At 55.1% G+C, this 18095-nt stretch overlaps 1 protein-coding gene across 3 annotated transcripts in view; it reads left to right on the top strand.

The window, feature by feature from the left end:
* Positions 1-1126: 1126 nt before the first annotated feature.
* Positions 1127-18095, top strand: part of STEAP3 (STEAP3 metalloreductase) — a 51380-nt gene continuing 34411 nt past the window's right edge. The window contains exon 1 of one of the 3 annotated variants that reach the window (XM_027055946.2): positions 1127-1285. In XM_027055946.2, coding sequence (XP_026911747.1) covers positions 1192-1285 — 94 coding nt within the window. In that variant the 5' untranslated portion in view covers positions 1127-1191. Of the gene's footprint in view, positions 1286-6471; positions 6631-13014; positions 13466-18095 lie in introns of those variants that run through there. The other 2 variants (XM_027055949.2, XM_027055948.2) reach the window with 2 other exon arrangements.

Below are 18095 nucleotides of genomic sequence, written 5' to 3'. Positions count from 1 at the left end.
TGGTAATTTCTCAATTCTCACACCACATGAGGGGGTATATTCTCCCAGATTACAGCTGAGGGGATCAAGGTTCAGTGGGGAGACCACTCTTGAACCCAAGTCAGTGTGTTTTCTTACCCTACAGATGCTTCCAGAGACCAAGCCCGGCCCCCCCCAACTCCTCCCAGGAGACCCCGGGCCTGGCTGACTGTGGCTCCTGGCCCTTGGCACAAACAGCAGTTCTGGGGCCATTATCCCCCTTATCTTTTCCTGCAGGGCCCTTGCCTTTCGCATGCTGTCAAAGACCAGCAAACGTCTGAAGTTTCTGATGACACATTTGCACACGGGTGGGTCAGTGAACACGGGTGGGTCAGTGAAACCGGCACTGGCACCCCGCCAGCCAGAAGCAGCCTTCACAGACCCGCTTGAGGCTATGCACATCCCCAGTGGACAGACTCATGGAGCTGCCACCCCTGTGGAGCCTGGGGACAGCTTGATGGAATGTCACCTAGGCAGGGCAGGCAGGCACCGTGAGGGGTGTCTGGGAGAGAGCCCCACTCCGTGGCTCACCTCCCCTCTGGTCACACTGTATGGACTGCCCCTGCTCTGCCCTTGCACCACACCGGGCCCAGTCCTTGGCACTAACGGGGGTCACCGAAGACGTGCTGGCCATGGCCCACAGGAGCCTTCCACTTAGTGGGGCAAAGGTAGTGGAAAGGTGCGGGAGTCAGGGAGACCTGGTTCGGATCCCAGGTCTGCCACTTCTTCTGGGCATGAGGTCACTTTCCTCATCTGAAAAATGGGGCTGATCCCATTCGGGGATGCGGGGGCCAGGGAGGCTTACATGGAGTGATTTCAACCTGCCACAGCGCTGGCCTCAAGGTGGGACCTCAGCACATGTCACTTCCCTTCCCTTCCCTTTCCTTGAGAGCCAAGACCCAGGCACCAGAACTGAGCAGGTTCAAACACATCCCCAGGTGGGGGAAGGGCTTATCTCCGCCACTGACCACAGTGTGTTTGTAGATGAGCCCAAGGTCAGTGACCCCGCCTCTGCCCTGCAGAGCTGCTGCCACACTCCAGTCCTTGAACAGCCTCACCTGACTCTCTCCTCCGCCCACACACCCCCTCCCCGCCCCACCCCTCGCAGTGAGCCAGCTGAGTGCAGATACCCCACCTGGGGACCCAGCGGCAGAGGGAGCAACACATGGAGAGATGGCTACTGAGGCCTCTGCTGAACGGCGTCCCCCCGCCCCAGCCTGCAAGGAGGCCCCTGGCATGAAGGACAGTACCTTGCACTCCCAATCAGGTGAGACGTGTGCATGGGCACAGAGGTAGCAGGAAGGGGCATGGTGTGAGCCCCCTGTCATGATTTCCCCGGCTGTGACCCCTAGCTGGGTGGGTTTTCTTTCCTCTGTAACACCCAGCTGATGTTCGAAGGCACGTCCTTCTCCCTACTCCTCTGTTCTCTCCTCAAAATTCTAGTAGAGGACGTGCCACGACCCTGCTCTTGCCATGAAAGGGTGATGGCCGTCAAGGGGGAGAGAGGACTGGCCACTAAGGCACACGGATGTTTCCTATTCCTTTCGCCTGCACAATTGGCTTCTTCCAAAAGCAACTTAGGATAGCTTCGAGCGAAAAAGTTTAACGATGCGGCTGATCGTCAACTTGACACAAAAAATTATGGTCTAGGGGAAAATACGTGAATATGCGTCTGAGTATCCTGGCCCCCACGGTAAAAGGAGATCAGTTACTGGAAAGGAGTAAGCGTACTCATCTTCCATTTCTCCTCTTGGAGTTTTGTGTAAGAGGCATTGTTGTGAAGGACAGAGTCAGTTACTCCATATTTATACAAATTCACAAGCAGATTGAGTCAGCCTATTTGATATAAGAGACTCTGAGAAAGCAAAGGATACGGTGTTAAAGTGCCGCTCAGTAAGGGTGAGTGTTGTCTGCTCAAGGTTTCTGATCCTTGGCCTTGGCCCTGGTGTTCAAGGAGTTGCTGGTTTCATTTGTCCCAGTCCTTCTCAAACTTGAACATACACATAAGCTCCGGCAGACCGGGTTGAAACGTACTTCTGATTCAGGACTTCTGGGGTGGGCCTGAGACTCAGCAATTCTAACCCCCCACCCCCACCCCTACCCCCAGGCCATCACATGCACCACAGGTGGAGCAAGGACTAACTAAAACCCAGACTTCTCCAGTTGCGTGCCTTTGCAACACCCCCCCCCCCCCCCCCCCCCGCCCACAACTGAAAGGCAGTGTAATGCTACCATAGATGGATGCTTCTGGGCCCACCGAATGCTCCTACATTCTCATTGGCCATCGGTGGTCTAGTCACAAGCCAAGACGCTTCATCTTACACAGAGTTAAGTACCTACTAAGTGCTAGTGACTCCCTGAGAGGAATGGTTTCTCCTGCCCACCCCACCCCCAGTCGTTATCCCCCTCCCCTTTTATTAGCACTTGCCTTTAGAACCTTCTCCACACTCTCGTGCTGGCCAGTGTTAAATCTCCTGTGGATATACAGCTCATTTCACTGAGCTCAGAGGGCTTTTCCTCTTGGGAGAGCCCATGTTTCAACATGGACTCTGGAAGAGTCTGGAAGAGACTGGAAGAAGGCCAGTCTCGGGGCACCTGGGTGGCTCAGTCCAACTCTTGATTTCGGCTCAGGTCACGGTCTCACGGTTCGTGAGATCAAGCCCCCGAATCCGGCTCTGTACTGACAAAGCGGAGCCTGCTTGGGATTCCCTCTTGCCCCCTGCCCCTCCCCCACTCTCCCTTTCTCTCTCTCAAAACAAATAAATAAACTGAAGAAGAAGAAGGAAGGCAGTCTTACACCAGAGTACCAAGTTCTGGGGTGCAGGGGTGGGGGTCCCATTGCCCTGTAAGCCGCGCCTTACAATGTCACACGATATTGGTTCAAAATAAGGTGCCAAGTGGAAACAGTCTGTAAACTTAAATCCAAATTGCAGCCTCATTCCCTCCGTCACGTCAGGGAGCAGCTCTCTGTGCCCGGAGGCTGGGAGGACAGCACTGGTGAGGAGCACCCTCCCTGGGTCTGTAGCCCCGGCCCAGCAGGACTAGGTCCAGGTGGCCTGGCCCGCAGGCGTCAGAGCACATTGGGCACATAGCTTCTCGTGGTCATCTCCTCATAGTCAATTAGGGTGTTTATTTTGTGAAATGGATGGGCTCTGTCCTAGCCTACAGATGCTGGATCGATCCAAGAAGCTGAGAGTGCACAACGTTCTTCTCTCTGGCCCAAGAAGGCAATGAACTTAGATTCTCTTCCTGGATACTGTTGTCTTCCTAGCCCAAGGGCTAGCCTTGTCTTCAGAGAAAAGGGCTACCTCTGGAGGCCGACACCAGGGGCTCTGTAAAGAGAATATTTAGCAGCTCTAGGCCCAGACTTCCAACAGTGCATATACCAGGTCTGTCCCAGAACCATGCTAGCTCTGGGGAAGGCAAAGGAGGTGCTCGGGAGCCATGGGGGAAGCTTCCCAGGGATGCTGAAGGAGGTGAAGAAGGGTGAGAATGGGGGTACCTTCACTCAGCAACCCTGTGCCAGGCACTGTTCGAGGTACTGGAAATGCAGAAGTGAATGAGGCAGATGCAACTCCCCGCCCTGGGGGGGAGGGGGGGGGCTCGCATTTCTGTGGGAGGGGACAGTTAATGAACAACAAACAGGAAAAGTGTGTTTGATAGCATGTTAGGGAAGAAACACTTTGCATCTGACTTCGGATCAGGCCATGATCTCACAGTTTGTGGGTCTGGGCCCCACATCAGGCTTTCCGCTGTCGCTGTCGCTGTCACTGTCGCTGTCGGCACAGAGCTGGCTTCAGATCCTCTGTCCTCCTCTCTCTCTGCCCCTCCCCCACTCACATGTGCTCTGGGGCTCGCATGGGCTCTCTCTCTCTCTCTCTCTCTCAAAAATAAACATAGGGGCGCCTGGGTGGCTCAGTCGGTTAAGCGGCTGACTTCGGCTCAGGTCATGATCTCTTGGTCTGTGGGTTCGAGCCCTGCGTCGGGCTCTGTGCTGACAGCTCAGAGCCTGGAGCCTGTTTCAGATTCTGTGTCTCCCTCTCTCTGACCCTCCCCTGTTCATGCTCTGTCTCTCCCTGTCTCAAAAATAAATAAAATGTTAAAAAAAATTTTTTAAAATAAACATAAAAAACAAGAAAGAAATAGGGCAAGGTACATGGATGAGGGGACGATGGGGTAGGTCTCACTGAGATAATATTTCAGCTAGGAACTGAGAGAGGGAGAGAGGGCCATAGGGACGACCAGGGTCCAGGCAGAGGGAACAGCAAGGATTGTGGCCTGTCTGAGGACCCTGCTGAATCTATCTGAGGAAAAGGGAGGAGGCCATCCTGGCAGGATGGGGGTAAGTGGGAGGGGGGGAGCGGAGAAGTAACAGGATCTGCCCAACGATGGCTCTGACTGCTCTGCCCTTGGCCTGACCAGACACGAGGCCGACGCAGAGGAGGTGCTTAGCCAATGCCAACATACCGTCCTCTCCCCTAGATCAGGACAGAGCTCATCTGCTTCCAAAAGTTTGCCTCCCCACCCCCAAACACTCAGGAAACATTTCTTGAACCCTCATCCACACCGGACCCCGTGCCAGATAAGCTTCCACTCAATGTGCTCCCAATCCAGGGGGAGACGGACAAGCAAAGCGCCAAAGGCCGACAGGGTGGGTGATGTCTGTCCACTTAAGGGCATTCAATTACCTACGCCCCGACCCTTTCAGGCCCCTGGATGTTCTCCCGAGGAAGCTCATGCTTAGGACATTCCTCCCTCTGTAGCCCTCTGCCAGGCCAGCCTTCACCTCTCCAGCTCATGGGGAGCCCCACAAACAGCCCCACCAGGTGTCCTTGGAAGGATGCTGGGCAGATCCAAGGGTCCTTCCAAGAATGGCAGAAGACCTCTGAGTGCCTCCATTTCTCAAGCTCGGTCTCCTCGTGCCGTCCACTGGCATTGCAGGAAGGATGCTAAGAGATGGCCATCTGCCAGATACTTAAAGAACACCTAGTGCGTGGGGGTCACCAAAGGGGGCTAGGAACTGGTCCCTATCTTCCCAAAGTTTATAACCCACTGCAGCAGCAACCCACCATCCAAGGGCAGGGACCAGGCATGGGGCACCTGGGTCCCTGGCACATGGAACACTGTGTGGTATGGCAGGATTCCCTGAGTGTTGAAGGGAAAAGGGACCTTTCAGAACGGCTGCAGGAGCTCAGAGAGGGTGTTTCCTTGGGGTAGGGCGGGGCAAAAAGAGGCGCCAGAGGATCTGGGCTTTGGGGCCTCGAAGCGAGAGCTGGGGACGCAGGGTATTCTAGGCAGGAGGAAACTATGGAGGCGGGGCAGGCTCTGGCTCTCTGGGGCGGATCTCAGGGGGGGTGGGGGTGGGGAGAAGAGGCCCTTCATAGCAGCCTTCCCACCAGGAGGAGGTCGCGATTCTTCCTCTTCACCCCTCTATTGTGCTCTTTGGGGTCCATTTGCAGGGCTCAGCCCCTTGTGTCTGACCTCGGGGCTCAGATAACTCCTCCCCAGGGCTTATCTCCCCGCCCAGCTTGGCTCCCCGGAGTAATCAGAAGCTCCTTATCAGGAGCTGAAGGAATATGTCCCCCAGGCATATTCTAGACCGAGCCCCAGGGTCTGGAAACCCCCAAGTCAGCCTCCCAGATGACGGACCCTAATGCCAACAGTACCCCACCTAACCAGAGCACCCTCACCTGTAAAGGGAGGGGAATAAACCAGCAGCACCTGCTGTGAAGTCGCAGGTGAGAAAGGGCTTCAGATGGGAGCACCTCTAGAAAGATACCCCTAAGGTATTCTCGCCTTACAGCCACCCACATGGGGAAAGGGAGGCCAGCAGACAGTGTTGGGGGCCACCTTTCTCAGGGGCAGGGGATTGTCTGGGGGCCCAGCAAGTCAAGACAGGAAGGCAATCTCCATTGTCCCCGGCAGCTCCTCCCAAGGGTCCTCCACAAGCTCCCAGGCCTTGAAACCTGAGGACTAGGGGCAAGGACCAAAAGTCTGCCCAATAAGTGGACAAGGGACAGAGAAATGCCAGGACCATTGTGCCTGGATGCTGCCTGCCTTGCTGAGAAGGGGCCTCTACTGCCTGCTTCCACTGCAAAAATGACGGAAGCAGGATCCAACCTGACACTTTGGTCTCTTACCATCTGTGCAAACCCGACCTACCACTCACCCCCGGTTATAAAATGGTAATGGATTTGAGGTGTCCCTCCGATTAAGGAAGCGGGACACAGAAGTCACCCTGGTCTCCGCGCCCTCATTGTCCTGGTTAAGTGGTGGCTCGGGAGTTTTGCACACTTGAGCCCCGGCAGGGAGGAGGGGAAGTAGATCAGGAAGGGGGCGGGCTGGCTCTGAACTTCGGGCCCGGGGGCGGAGAGTCGTAGGGCGCCGCCGCCCGGCTGCAGGGCCAGAGCACCCTGCAGCTCCCCGATTGCGCTGCTGGGGGCGGCGGCGGAGGCTGATTAGCAGGGGCGGGCTGGCGGGCGGCCACCTCCCCCGCAGGTCCGGCCCCGGGGGCGGGCGGGGCGTCGGGAGGGGAGGAGCCTCCGGGCCGAGCCACCGCCTCCAACGCGGACCTTCAGCCGCCGCCGCTGCTCCGAGCGGCGCGCCGGATTGGTGAGTGACCCCCTCCGCCGCGTTTCGCGGGGCTGTGGGCTGCGCCCTGCCTGGGACCCCCCACCCCGCCCCGGCGGCTGCCCCCGCTGCACCCCTGCGCCACCGCCGCTCCAAAGCCGGGCGCCGCCACGCGTCTGCGGGCGACCGGGGCCGCTGGGACCGAGCCACGTGCGCCCGGCGACAGAGAACCCGGATCCCCGGTCCTCCACTGCGCGCCTGCCTTCCCTGGGGACGCCAGCAGCGTGCGCGGTGCCGGGAGACAGGGCCCGGGGACGCCCTGCCCGGGGCGGGACTAGGGAGAACGCGCGTCCGGACCCGGGTTGCAGCCTTGCGGACCGGCCAAATGCTCGGGTCCTCGGTCCCCGAGGCTCCGGCCGGCGGGTCTCAGGGAAGGGCGGGGAGCGGTGGGCGGGACCTTCCCCGCCAGGCCTCCCAGCCGCTTGTCGGCCCCAGAGGAGCAGGCCGACCGGGGCGGGGCTCCCGACCTTGGACTGGAAGGGGCCAGGCTGACCAGTGCCTGCCTCTGGCCACGAGCTCTTGCCTGGGAAACTCGACTCTCCTGCCTGTTTCCCCGAAATGTGGGGGCAGGCTGCCCACAGGGGTGTGGTTGGAACTTTGGGCGCTCTGGGTAGATGAAAGGTACACTGGGCTAATGTCTTTGGGGCCCAAGAGGCGGAAACCACGGAGAAAATGTAGGCAGGTCCTGCAGAAGCCGTGGCAGAGGGCACCGAAAGGCCTCCCAGGTGTCCAGGGCCGCCTCTGAAACAGACTCTGGGAAGTGGGGTTCTGGAAATAGCCCCAGGGAAGTATTTCTGTCTATCAGAGTGCAGTGATGATGTAATTAATAGCGGACATTTATTGTGCATTTATCTGTGCCAGGCAGCTTGCTATGCATGCACTGTCCCAGTTAATCCTCAGGCCAGGAAGGCACGACTGTCATCTTGTTACAGATGGAGAAACTGAGCCCCAGAAAGCATGGCTATTTGGCAAAGATACGCAGGTAGCAAGTTGCAGAAATAGGGATTTGTACACAGATTTATCGGACTTAGAAGCCCAGAGCCTGCCAGTGAGACCGACAGGCCATGTTCTCAGAGGTGGAAGCCCAAAAAATGCAGTGATGGGGTCCAGGATATCCACAAGGCCAAAAGGGTCTCACAGGGGTGTGCCCCCTCAGCCACCTGCATGGTTTGTTAAAAATACAGATGCCTAGATCCCATCCACCTGGACTGAATCAGAGGCTGCATGACCCTGCACCCAGCCAGAAGCACCTGGAGGACTGAGACTGTCTTACCCATCTCTGTGCCTGTCTCTATCCCCGGTGGCCTGGGGGAATGGGGAGAGGGGTGATGGGACAGCTGGGAGCATGTGCTTGATCATTGTCTGATGGAGAAATGGGACTTAGGGGGGCATCAGTGAGGTATAGAAACTTTCTTGAAGGAGGCTTTGAATGATGGGCAGGTGGCCTTAGCCAGGCAATCTAGGAGGAAGGCCTGGAGTGACCTCAGAGCCAGCCCAGAGCTCATTCCAGGCCACCTGTTTACTAGGAGGTTGGACAGCCAGTCCCAAGCCTGCTGAGCTCCCCAGGACCTGTGGTCACCCTGGGATCACAGATGTGCCCTCTTCAGTTCATTTCCCTTCCTTGCCCCCTGGCCCTTCCCTCCTTGTGCTTATCAGAGTATTGGGCAGGGCTCCAGGCAATTAAACAGTGAGAGTTAAGGACTATAGTCCAAAGCTGCGCACCTGAGCCCTGGAGGGGGGGGGGCGGTCAGGCAGCTTCAGCTGCCTCACGGTAAGTGAGAGCCCTTGGCTTTGCAGTCAGATGGAACCGAGTCTGAATCTCAGCTCTTCACCATGTGACCTTGGCCAAGTCCTCAGCTCTCCACACTTGCTTCTTCATCTACCTTGCTAAGGGACGCTGCACTTGATATCTCTATAAGACAGTGACAAGAATACCTGCCTGAGGGATTAGTTGTGTGAAGTGATGAGTTTTAGGAGTGCAAAAAATATCAGATCCTTCCCTCTTCCCCCAGGATTTGAGTGTTAATCAGCTGGAGACCTTCTAGGCTCATTGCTCTTCTAGTCTGAGCCCCCTCAGTTCCCTAGAAAAGGTAGCTAAAGCCCAGAGAGTGGCCTCCACATCCTCTTCTATGTTTCAGAGATGGCCGCAGGGCTCAGGCCTCGAGGCTCCCTGCTTAGTGTCCTGGCCAGTGTCTTCCAGACTGGGAGGAAAAGTCTGTGCCCCCTGCTTCGTTCTCTGACCGGCCTGCAAAAGAACATTTCAGTGGCTGGGGTGATTTTCAGGCAGGTTGGGATGGAGCCGGGGAGCCGGGTCTGCAGGGATGTCTGGGCTCTCTGCGGCTGGGTCTACCCCTCCCTGCCCTCCCCACTGGTGTGGTGACCACGTCTCCCTTGCCTGGGCGGTCCAAGCTTCATAAGATGAGCACTCCGTGAAATTGCTTTCTAGCATCTGGACTGAGGATGAGCCTCTTGATTTAAAACCAGGAAGCTTGCCTTTCAAAGCAGTCATTAAAACCTAAAGCCAAGCTGGCTCCTTTCCTCCCTGCCGGGGGGGTTGGGGGGGGGGGTGTGCTTCTTTTCCCACTCACATCCTGTCCTTGCCAACCCCGTTCCGAATCCAGGAGGCTGTGGAGGTTCCAGAACTTGGAGAGGGGAACCAAGGCATGGGGAAATCACTCTAGGTGGTTTCCAAACATTGGACTACAGAACTCTCATTTCCTCCTGCTGCCCTCTGGCAGCTGGGCCCACCAGCTTTCCGACCTGCCCAGACATCTACAGACCAGCCCTTCACATCCTTGGCATGCCATGGGCACTGCTTGGATTACACCTGAAATGACAGTCATCATCACTGAACATTCAGTTCCCCACCTGTCAGGCCCCAAGCATGACATATCCATAAGCACATTTGAACCTTCGGGTCTCTTAAGGAGATAGATGTAACTTTCCCAAGTTAAACACGAGACTCCAATCCGTTCTTTCCACCCCAAACTTGAGAGGCTCCTAACTACTAACTATATCTGCTTGTCCAAATCCTGCCTCATCATTTATTCACTCAACAAAGGGTACTGAGCACCGTCTTGGTGCCAGGTACTCAAGACTGAGTCCCACTTCTGGTGGGATGAGTGTCCATGGTCATTTCTAACCCAGCAAAACCCCACACTCTCCACTTCTTTGTGTTTTAAGTTTTTATTTATTTTGAGAGAGTGAGAGAGAGAGAGAGCATGAGCAGGGTAGGGGGAGAGAGAGAGAGAGAGGGGAGAGAGAGAATCCCAAGCAGGCTCTGCACTGTCAGCGCAGAGCCCAGTGTGGGGCTCAAACTCACAAACTGAGATCATGACCTGAGCCGAAATCAAGAGACATACGCTTAACCAACCGAGCCACCCAGGCACCCCTCTCCCCCACCTTATTTCCAATTAGAAGTGAGGGGGCTCAGCATCATTGAGTCCCAGGTCCCACAGCTAATGCGAGCCAGGATCCAAAACCAGAGACGGCAGAGGGCGGGCGGGAGCAGCCACTGCTAACTTATGCAGGATCAAAAAGGCCTGTATTGTCACTTCAACCCCCTGGGCAGAACCCCCCAGGTTCCCCCTGGGGTGTGGAACCCTATCACCGGAGAATTACCTGCTGCTCAGCTCTTCCCAATCAGTCTGTCCTTGTAAATCACCACAGTCACCTGGCAGAAGGTGCAACAGGTGGGCACTAATTGTCCTGCAATCAGGCACCAACTTCTTCCTACCTCGCCCTTCCGCTTAATGAGAGCCAGGTGGGATGGAAGCACACATTCCTAAGCTTTCTAGAGCTATCAGATTAGGATAGCTCAGATGTTTAAACTGAAAAACAGAGCCCCAAGAGTATAATAAAATCAATCACGGGTAAATGTGAAGGAATTTGGGGGCTGGCAAACGGGCCATCTCAGTTCCCAGGGAAGACAGTGGTGTCCCAAAGCCGGCGTGCTGGGGTCTGTGGTGGCTGACCCTTCCTGGTGCTGTCACCCCCGATGCTTGTGTGGCCATCAGGCCTGTGGGGAAGGTAGGCTTGTGATTTTACTGGTGGGCTTGGGAGGTGACAGTATGCCCTGCGGTCCGGGTGAGGGTCTCTCTGAAGGTGAATCATGCAGGCACACAGCGGGAAGGTGTTGGCTGGGACACGGGCCCTACAGGTGGAGTCTGCGCAAAGATGGGGTGGCCTGCGGCGTCAGGAGGGTGGGCCGTTTGGAATCCGAGGGGCCTGTGCGGGGACTGGGTGACCAGCCAGGCCTGTACGTGGGATTACAGTGGGCAGGGTGGGGGAGTCGATCACCACTGCCCTGTGAGTCAGCCACAAACAACCTGGGTGCAGGGCTGGGCGGCCACAAGAAGTTAAGACCAGGCGCTTTGTTAAGACCAGATGGCTGCAGGGTGGCCAGAAATAAGGTAGGGGCTGGCCCTGGAAGGGAAGGAAACAGGCCGGTGCTGGGCGGGGCCGCCAAGGATTGTGTGGGGGGTTGGGAATTTCTAGCCAGGAAAGCCCTGCCCTCGCGGTGTTCCTGGATTGGAAGGCTGACAACAACGCTCTGTTGTGTATTGCCTCTTGGGCCTGTCGTCCTCCTGTAACCTTTGCTACAGTTCTTCTTGGATGTTCTAATCTAGCATGGCTGTGTGTGGCGAAGGGGGAGGGGGAACTCAGGGCACAGCTGAGGGCTCACTGAAAACCCCAGGAGACCGGGAACCACAGCTGACCTGGACCCCTGTGGGAACAGGGGGCGTGCTCCTGTCCACTCACAGCTGGGGGGTTTGCTTTCCGAAGAAAGTGTGAGTTCCTGACAGTACAGCTTCCTCAAAGGGATCAGAGACCACTCAGAAGCTGTGATAGGGACAGAGAGTGCTGAGCCCGCCCGAAGTACTGAATCGGGGCGGGGGGGAGGGGGGGGGGGGTGAGAGGGGCCCTCTGGGACTGCCTGGAAATCTGCAGCCTAAGCTCCCCCGCCATCCCGTGTTCACTACGACCCCAATCCGTGTTCACTACCGTTTGAGAACACTGCCTGAGCCCCCGTCAGCCCAACAGGCATCTACGGGCTTCACGGCAGAATTACCACGAGCAGGGCGGTGTGGATGCACAGGGGTGTGGGACACCAGGTCTCTGCCCTTTTGAGAGCTCACAGTCTAAGTGGGAAGCTGAGTGACAATACACAGCACCACCAGGCAGCAGAGGGAGAAGATTCCAGGACAGCATGCAGTGAACGGTCCACAGCAAAACACAGGAAACGTGTAAACCAAAGCCGTCCTGAGATGTGGGTTCAGGGGCTTTCATTTTCACTGTTTTGCTTAATTATCAGAACAGAGAAGGAAAGGAACCTGCCCAACGTCACACTGCTTACGCAGCTGAACCTGAATTCACACCTAGGTCTGTCTACCTAGATCCTCTGTGAACACAGAGCTGGGAGAGACAGTTGAGGGGCTATGGGGGCTGGGAGGTGTCCTCAGTCCCCAAGGAAGGGGGATTTGGCTGGACAGGATGTCAAGATGTAAGGTGGAGGTAATAAGCTTTGGCAGAAGTGGGGGGGTGGGTGGCAGAGACCAGAAAGAAGGGAATGAAAAGTGAGCTAAGGCAAGGGAAGTCTGTCGGTGTGCACTGGCCGACGCTGGACTTGGGAGATTCAGGAATACCCCTGCCCACGGGAGGTTTCTGGTAGAGGAGACAAGGCACTGGGCCACAGCAGTCAGATGGCCATGCAGGCGCTGTTGGGCTTGTAATAAGAGAGTAAACCCGCCCTGGGCCCGGCCGTGCATATTCTGGTTATCCAAATGCCCAGGGTGACTCAAAGCTCCTGTTTTCCAAGGTCACCAGTTTTCAAACAAGTTGGAAGCAGTTGCATATACTTGTCCTAAGACTGGGCTTGGCATCATTAATGTCAATGATAAAAAAAGCCTCGAAACCTTTGACCTCCGTTTGTGCCGTCAGCCTGGCCCCCAGGGTCACTAGAAAAGCCACCAGCGGCAGGAAGGCACACACGCATCCCTGCTTTGCCCTCGGGACAATACTGTCTTCTGTCTGTGTGTCCTTCCGTCTGTCTTTCTCCACACTGTGGGTACCGACAGGCAAATAAAGGCGACCATGAAGTCTTTGTTGGCACAAAATGCTGAGAAAACCATCACAAGCCAAGGACAGCTGCAGTGATTGCAATAAATTACCCCCACAGCAATTGATAAATTGCCACTTTCTGCAGCCATTATGTTTGGCTTTGTAATCCGAAGAATAAATGCACCTCTTTTTCTCTTTCTCTTTCTCTTTCTTTTTCTCTTTCTCTTTCTCTTTCTCTTTCTCTCTCTTTCCCTCTCTCTCTCTCACTCACACTCTCACACACACACACACACACACACACACACGGAGGCAGCCCACCCTGCATTGGATGACATTTATTCATTTTATGCATCCTGGGCTCTGCTGGCTGTCCTGCCTCAGTTCCTGTGGCAGAGACGCTGGAGTCTGAGCCACTAATTATCACCAGTGAGGTTTCCTCCCCAAACAGGAAGTATCAACCAGAACTGCTCTCTCCCAGCGCGCTCTGTAACCAAGCATCAGTCACCACTCCCGGGCCAGTCCCTGTGGCCAGGAGCTGGTGTGTAGGCTGAGGGGGGCAGCAGCACAGCTGTCCAAGCCCGGCAGGTCCCTCGCCTGTGAGGGTCAGCCTGAGCCCTGACTTCCAAGACAGAGTCAGGCTGCCCGTACACCGGAGGGGGACCAAGCAAGAAGCTGTGGCCTGGATCCCCGTGGGGCCATCAAGGGACTCATGTGTCAGACACTGGCATCGGCCAAATGTCGCATCAGCCCGTTGTTGGTAAGTCTGGTTAGGGCACAGATCCAGGGTGGCGCGGGTGGCGCGTGGGCCTCTCCCACCAGCACCACCAACCCCTGGCCCGCTTACGGGTGCCCCAGTATCTCGGGGAGTCAGAAGAACTAAAGCTTCGTGACCTCGGTTCAGGCACCGCTCATTTGCAACTGGCGGCGAAGGGTGAGTGCGGTGAGATGGATGAAGTTCTTGCCAAAAGAAAGTGGGAAATACTATCATCTGTACTTGAAGTCAGGAACGTTACTCAGAGTAAAGGGCTCGAGGGTGGATCAGACGGCGCCTTCAGTTAGTGAGAGCAGCGGCTTTGTGGACTCTGGCGGGTCAAAACAAAGATGTTCGTGTTTATGATGCAATTCCGTGGAAGGCTGGCTCAGTGGGAATCGTAAATTTTACTTATTGGTAACCATTTCTGTGTTGGTTTAGCACAGAACTGCGGCTCTAAGTAATCGAACCGGATTTTTCTAGAATAATTGTTAAAAATCTAGATGTTTGGAAAAAGCCCTATCAATTATTCATTCACTTCTACTTTGCAAAGCGGTATGGCAAGAAACCTCTTTTTCCTGTCAGCCTAAACTTGCACGTAGATATATTTGTGTGTGGATGGGCCTGTGTGTGTGTGTGTGTGTCTGCCCAAGCTTTTTGTATTCTCTTTTGTAGGAATTCTCAGTCTTTCTTTTAAAAATATAATGATTTTTTTATGATGTCGAAATAACGATTCCAGGCAGTAGTGCAAGAAATACAACAGTAAAATGTTTGTGAGAGTCCATCAGCAAGGAAAAATGCCCACAGAGAAAATAGAAATGTACCAATTATGACGTGTGCGGCTCTAACCCAGCTTTTAAACCTGGATTTGAGACTGGCCTCCTCTGTCCTATCCCCGCTGAGGTCAGCTGTGAGGGGCCTGGGGTGAGTGCCTGGACCCAGGTGGAGCCTCCTTCTTGCCTCTCAGACCCCTCAGGGAGAGGGAGACGGAGGGCCTGGGACCCGTGCTGTGGTGGTTTGGAATCCAGGATAGAGGGCAGCCCCGGATTTGCAGAAACAGCTGAGAATGAGAGGCTGGAAAGTGTGAGTCTGGGCAGCCCAGCAGGGCAGACGGAAAGGCGGGAGGAAGGGAGCAGACCACCCCAGAGCCCCATGCAGACCAGGTGACTGGCCCAGCACGAGCTGCCCGCCCTCACCACCCAGGAGGCAGCTTGAATGCAGGGACTAGCTGGGACTCAGGCAAGAGCCAACTCTGGGACCTTAAGGAAGTCTTAACTGGACCTCAGTTTTCTCATCTGCAAAATGGAAGTGATGATAGCCTTCCGCAGGCCAGACCCCGAGGGTGAAAGTCCGCTGTCAGGATCTCTCCGCACTGTGAGTCCGGCCACACCTCCCAATGTCTGCTGTTCATTTGACGCCTGACTATTGCAAATGTGCCACGTGCCAGGCCCTTGCCAGGTGCTGGGCTGTGTCTGTCCCACTGCCCCTGTAAGGGAGGGTGGACCTCATGGCCCTGGGGAAGGCCGGAATTTCTACAGGATGTGACTTTAGGGGCAATCATGTGGAGGGAAGAGGGAACTAGAAGACTTCCTTTAAGCTGCTTCTATTTGCATAGCAAGTATTGCATAACAATACTTAGATTGTTATTTCAGATTCATAAAATGGGAAAGATTTTACAGAAGCTGTTGTTCATTTCACCGGACTGGGAATTTCATTATGAATTATATTAGTTTTACTGTCAACATTTTTTGTCATTTTTAAAAATTTTTTTTTAATTTATATCCAAAATAGTTAGCATCTAGTGCAACAATGATTTCAGGAGTAGATTCCTTAGTGCCCCTTCCCCATTTAGTCCATCCCCCCTCCCACACCCCCCCCAGTAAGCCTCTGTTTGTTCTCCATATTTAAGAGTCTCTTCTGTTTTGTCCCTCTCCTTGTTTTTATATTATTTTTGTTTCCCTTCCCTTATGTTCATCTGTTCTGTCTCTTAAAGTCCTCATGTGAGTGAAGTCATATGATTTTTGTCTTTCTCTGACTGACTCATTTCACTCAACATAATACTCTCCAGGTCCATCCACGTCGTTGCAAATGGCAAGATTTCATTCTTTTTGATTGCCGAGTAATATGCCAGTGTGTGTGTGTGTGTGTGTGTGTGTGTGTGTGTGTGTGTGTGTATACCACATCTTCTTTATCCATTCATCCACCGAGGGACATTTGGGCTCTTTCCATACTTTGGCTCTTGCCGATAGTGCTGCTATAAACATGGGGGTGTATGTACCCTTTTGAAACAATACGCCTATATCCCTTGGATAAATACCTAGTGGTGCAATTGCTGGGTCGTAGGGTAGTTCTATTTTTAGTTTTTTGAGGAACCTCCATACTGTTTTCCGGAATGGCTGCACCAGCTTGCATTCCCATCGTTTTACTATCCACATTAGCACATGGGGAGGGGTGGTCAGGGACCCCATCACCCTCTACTCCTAAGGGAAAGTACCCACCACTGTATGCTCGTCCCATCCTGGTACCTGTGCAAGAGGACCAGAGAGGGGGAATTCATTCTGTCTTGAGGAGGTGCTGTGAAGGCTTCACAGAAAAGGTAGCCTTTCTGCCAGACCTTGAATTTTGTCATTTGGAGGGAAGGGGACACTCCTGCCTCATGCAGACTGGGCAGACCATTCCGAATGGTTGTTCCCTGCTGGGTCAGAAGCCCAGAGGCCCTGGAACCACTGACCCAGCATCCCTGAAGCCCTTTTTCGTGGGTACCCACATACCAGGCTGTTCCCCGCTCTGGCTCACATCTGGTGTTTGGTTTTCCACTTTGGCCAGAGCTGCGTGAGTCTCATTGGGTTTAAACCCCTCTGTGCATAATAAGTCTTCTGTGTGATTGAGTTTATCAAAGAGTGAAATGCCTGGCCAGGTCTGACAACCTGACCAGGCTGTGGTAGGAATTAAAAATTATGGTAGTATTTAATCACCCCGGGGTATGGGAGGGCCCGTTAGGTTCTGAAAACGGCCGAGACTCTTAGATACACTCTGCCCTCAGGCACAGGAACTAGCAGTGAAGTCATTCAAGCTGCAGACATTAACTGAGCACCTAGTCGGTGCCAGTCCCCAGTCTAGGTGCTAGAGACACAGAAACGAGTAAGAAGTGACCCCTATTGTAGTGGGGTGACAGTGCCAGATGCAAAGTGCGTCCCAGAGTGCAAGATCCCCTAGGATCCGGGAGGAAGCCGGGACGTCTCCCAGGGCTGCCTGGACCAGCTTTTTGAGCTCTCAGGGATTCTTGGCGAAGTCAGAGGTCTGCCTGGAGCCAGCCCATGGTGGGGGGGACGGGTGGGGGACTAATTGCATGACCTGCCCCACAGAGAGCATTTGGAGAGCAGAGGCTGACTTCCAGTGCCCTTAGGAGCCTAGAGAAAGATGCTACTGGAAGTCAGGGCCTCTCAGAAGCTTCTTTGAAAAAGTGGCCCATCAGCTGGGGAAGCGTGCACCCCCAACCAAGCTCAGGAACCAGGCCAGGGAGGCAGGCTGAGCTCCTTGGCAGAAGCCCCTGGAGCTGCCCTTATTTGTCTTGGCTGCTTCTGCCCCTTTCCCTGCCTCCACACCTCCTTCTGCCCAGTAATCAGGGGCTCTGATCTCTAATTCTGCCAACCCACACAATGGCGAGGGGAGGGGGTTGGGGCGGCCACAGACCACAAGGGACCCCTCTGGCCCCAGGGATTGCAGCTCCAGGTGTCCCTGGAAAGCAAGAAGCCACCCAACCCCAGACGCTGAGGCTTGCAGATTCAGCAGCCGCCGCCTGATAGCCTCCAGCCTGGCTGGATTAACCAGCCCTCAGGGAGCTGGCTGCCCCCGCATGCCAGCGCCCTGACCTCTCTGGGCAGAGATAAGCCACTCCCTGGCTCCCCCAGTGCCTGGGCATGCCCTCATGAAATCACTTTTCTCCTCACCGTAGGATGTAGCTGGCTTTTCCCCTGATTGCCCCAAGAGGCTAGACCATCTTCTGGCCTCCTGCCAGAACACCTCATGGGCACGTAGTAGGTATTCAGGGAATAACAAACCATTTTGCAGACTAGGATTGGTAGGACCATTGCATCAAACTGCACAGGGTGTGCACTGCACAACTGTAGAGGTTACTGTTTACGGGGATTACAACGTTGGTGGTGCCCCCCGGGGGGTCGTGTAGCATGGGAACCTAAGGGCTTACCATTTTCCCTGCGTCAAGACCCTGGCCTTGGTGCTGACCGTGGGGACTTCCCCCTTCCCCCTGCCAACGAGCGCTGACCACCTTCCTGCCTATGTGCTGGCAGCGGGTGGTAATGAACCGGTCCAGTGAACACTTCTTCCTGGCCCACCTGTCAAATTGTGGTAGTGGACGAGCCCTGGGTATGAAGTCAGGGCATCTGAGTTCTTGGCTATCCAGAAAACTCAGTCCTCCCGGAAGACGTCTCCAGTCAGGGTGTTGGGGAGCTCCTGGGTCGCCCAGAATCTGTGTAGTTGCCCAGTGGTACCCCTCTCTTCTCCCTCAGCCTGCAATGGGCCTGATGACCCACGTGTGGGAGGGGAGAGGCCCTGAGAGCACCTTGTGCAGAGTCTGCCTCACTGGCTCTGGGAGCAATGTTGCCACGGCCCTGAT

Source organism: Acinonyx jubatus, chromosome C1 (genome assembly GCF_027475565.1).
Source record: "Acinonyx jubatus isolate Ajub_Pintada_27869175 chromosome C1, VMU_Ajub_asm_v1.0, whole genome shotgun sequence".
Lineage (NCBI taxonomy): Eukaryota > Metazoa > Chordata > Mammalia > Carnivora > Felidae > Acinonyx > Acinonyx jubatus.
The sequence above is the reverse complement of the archived record's forward strand: the minus strand, read 5'-3'. Positions and strand labels throughout refer to the sequence as shown.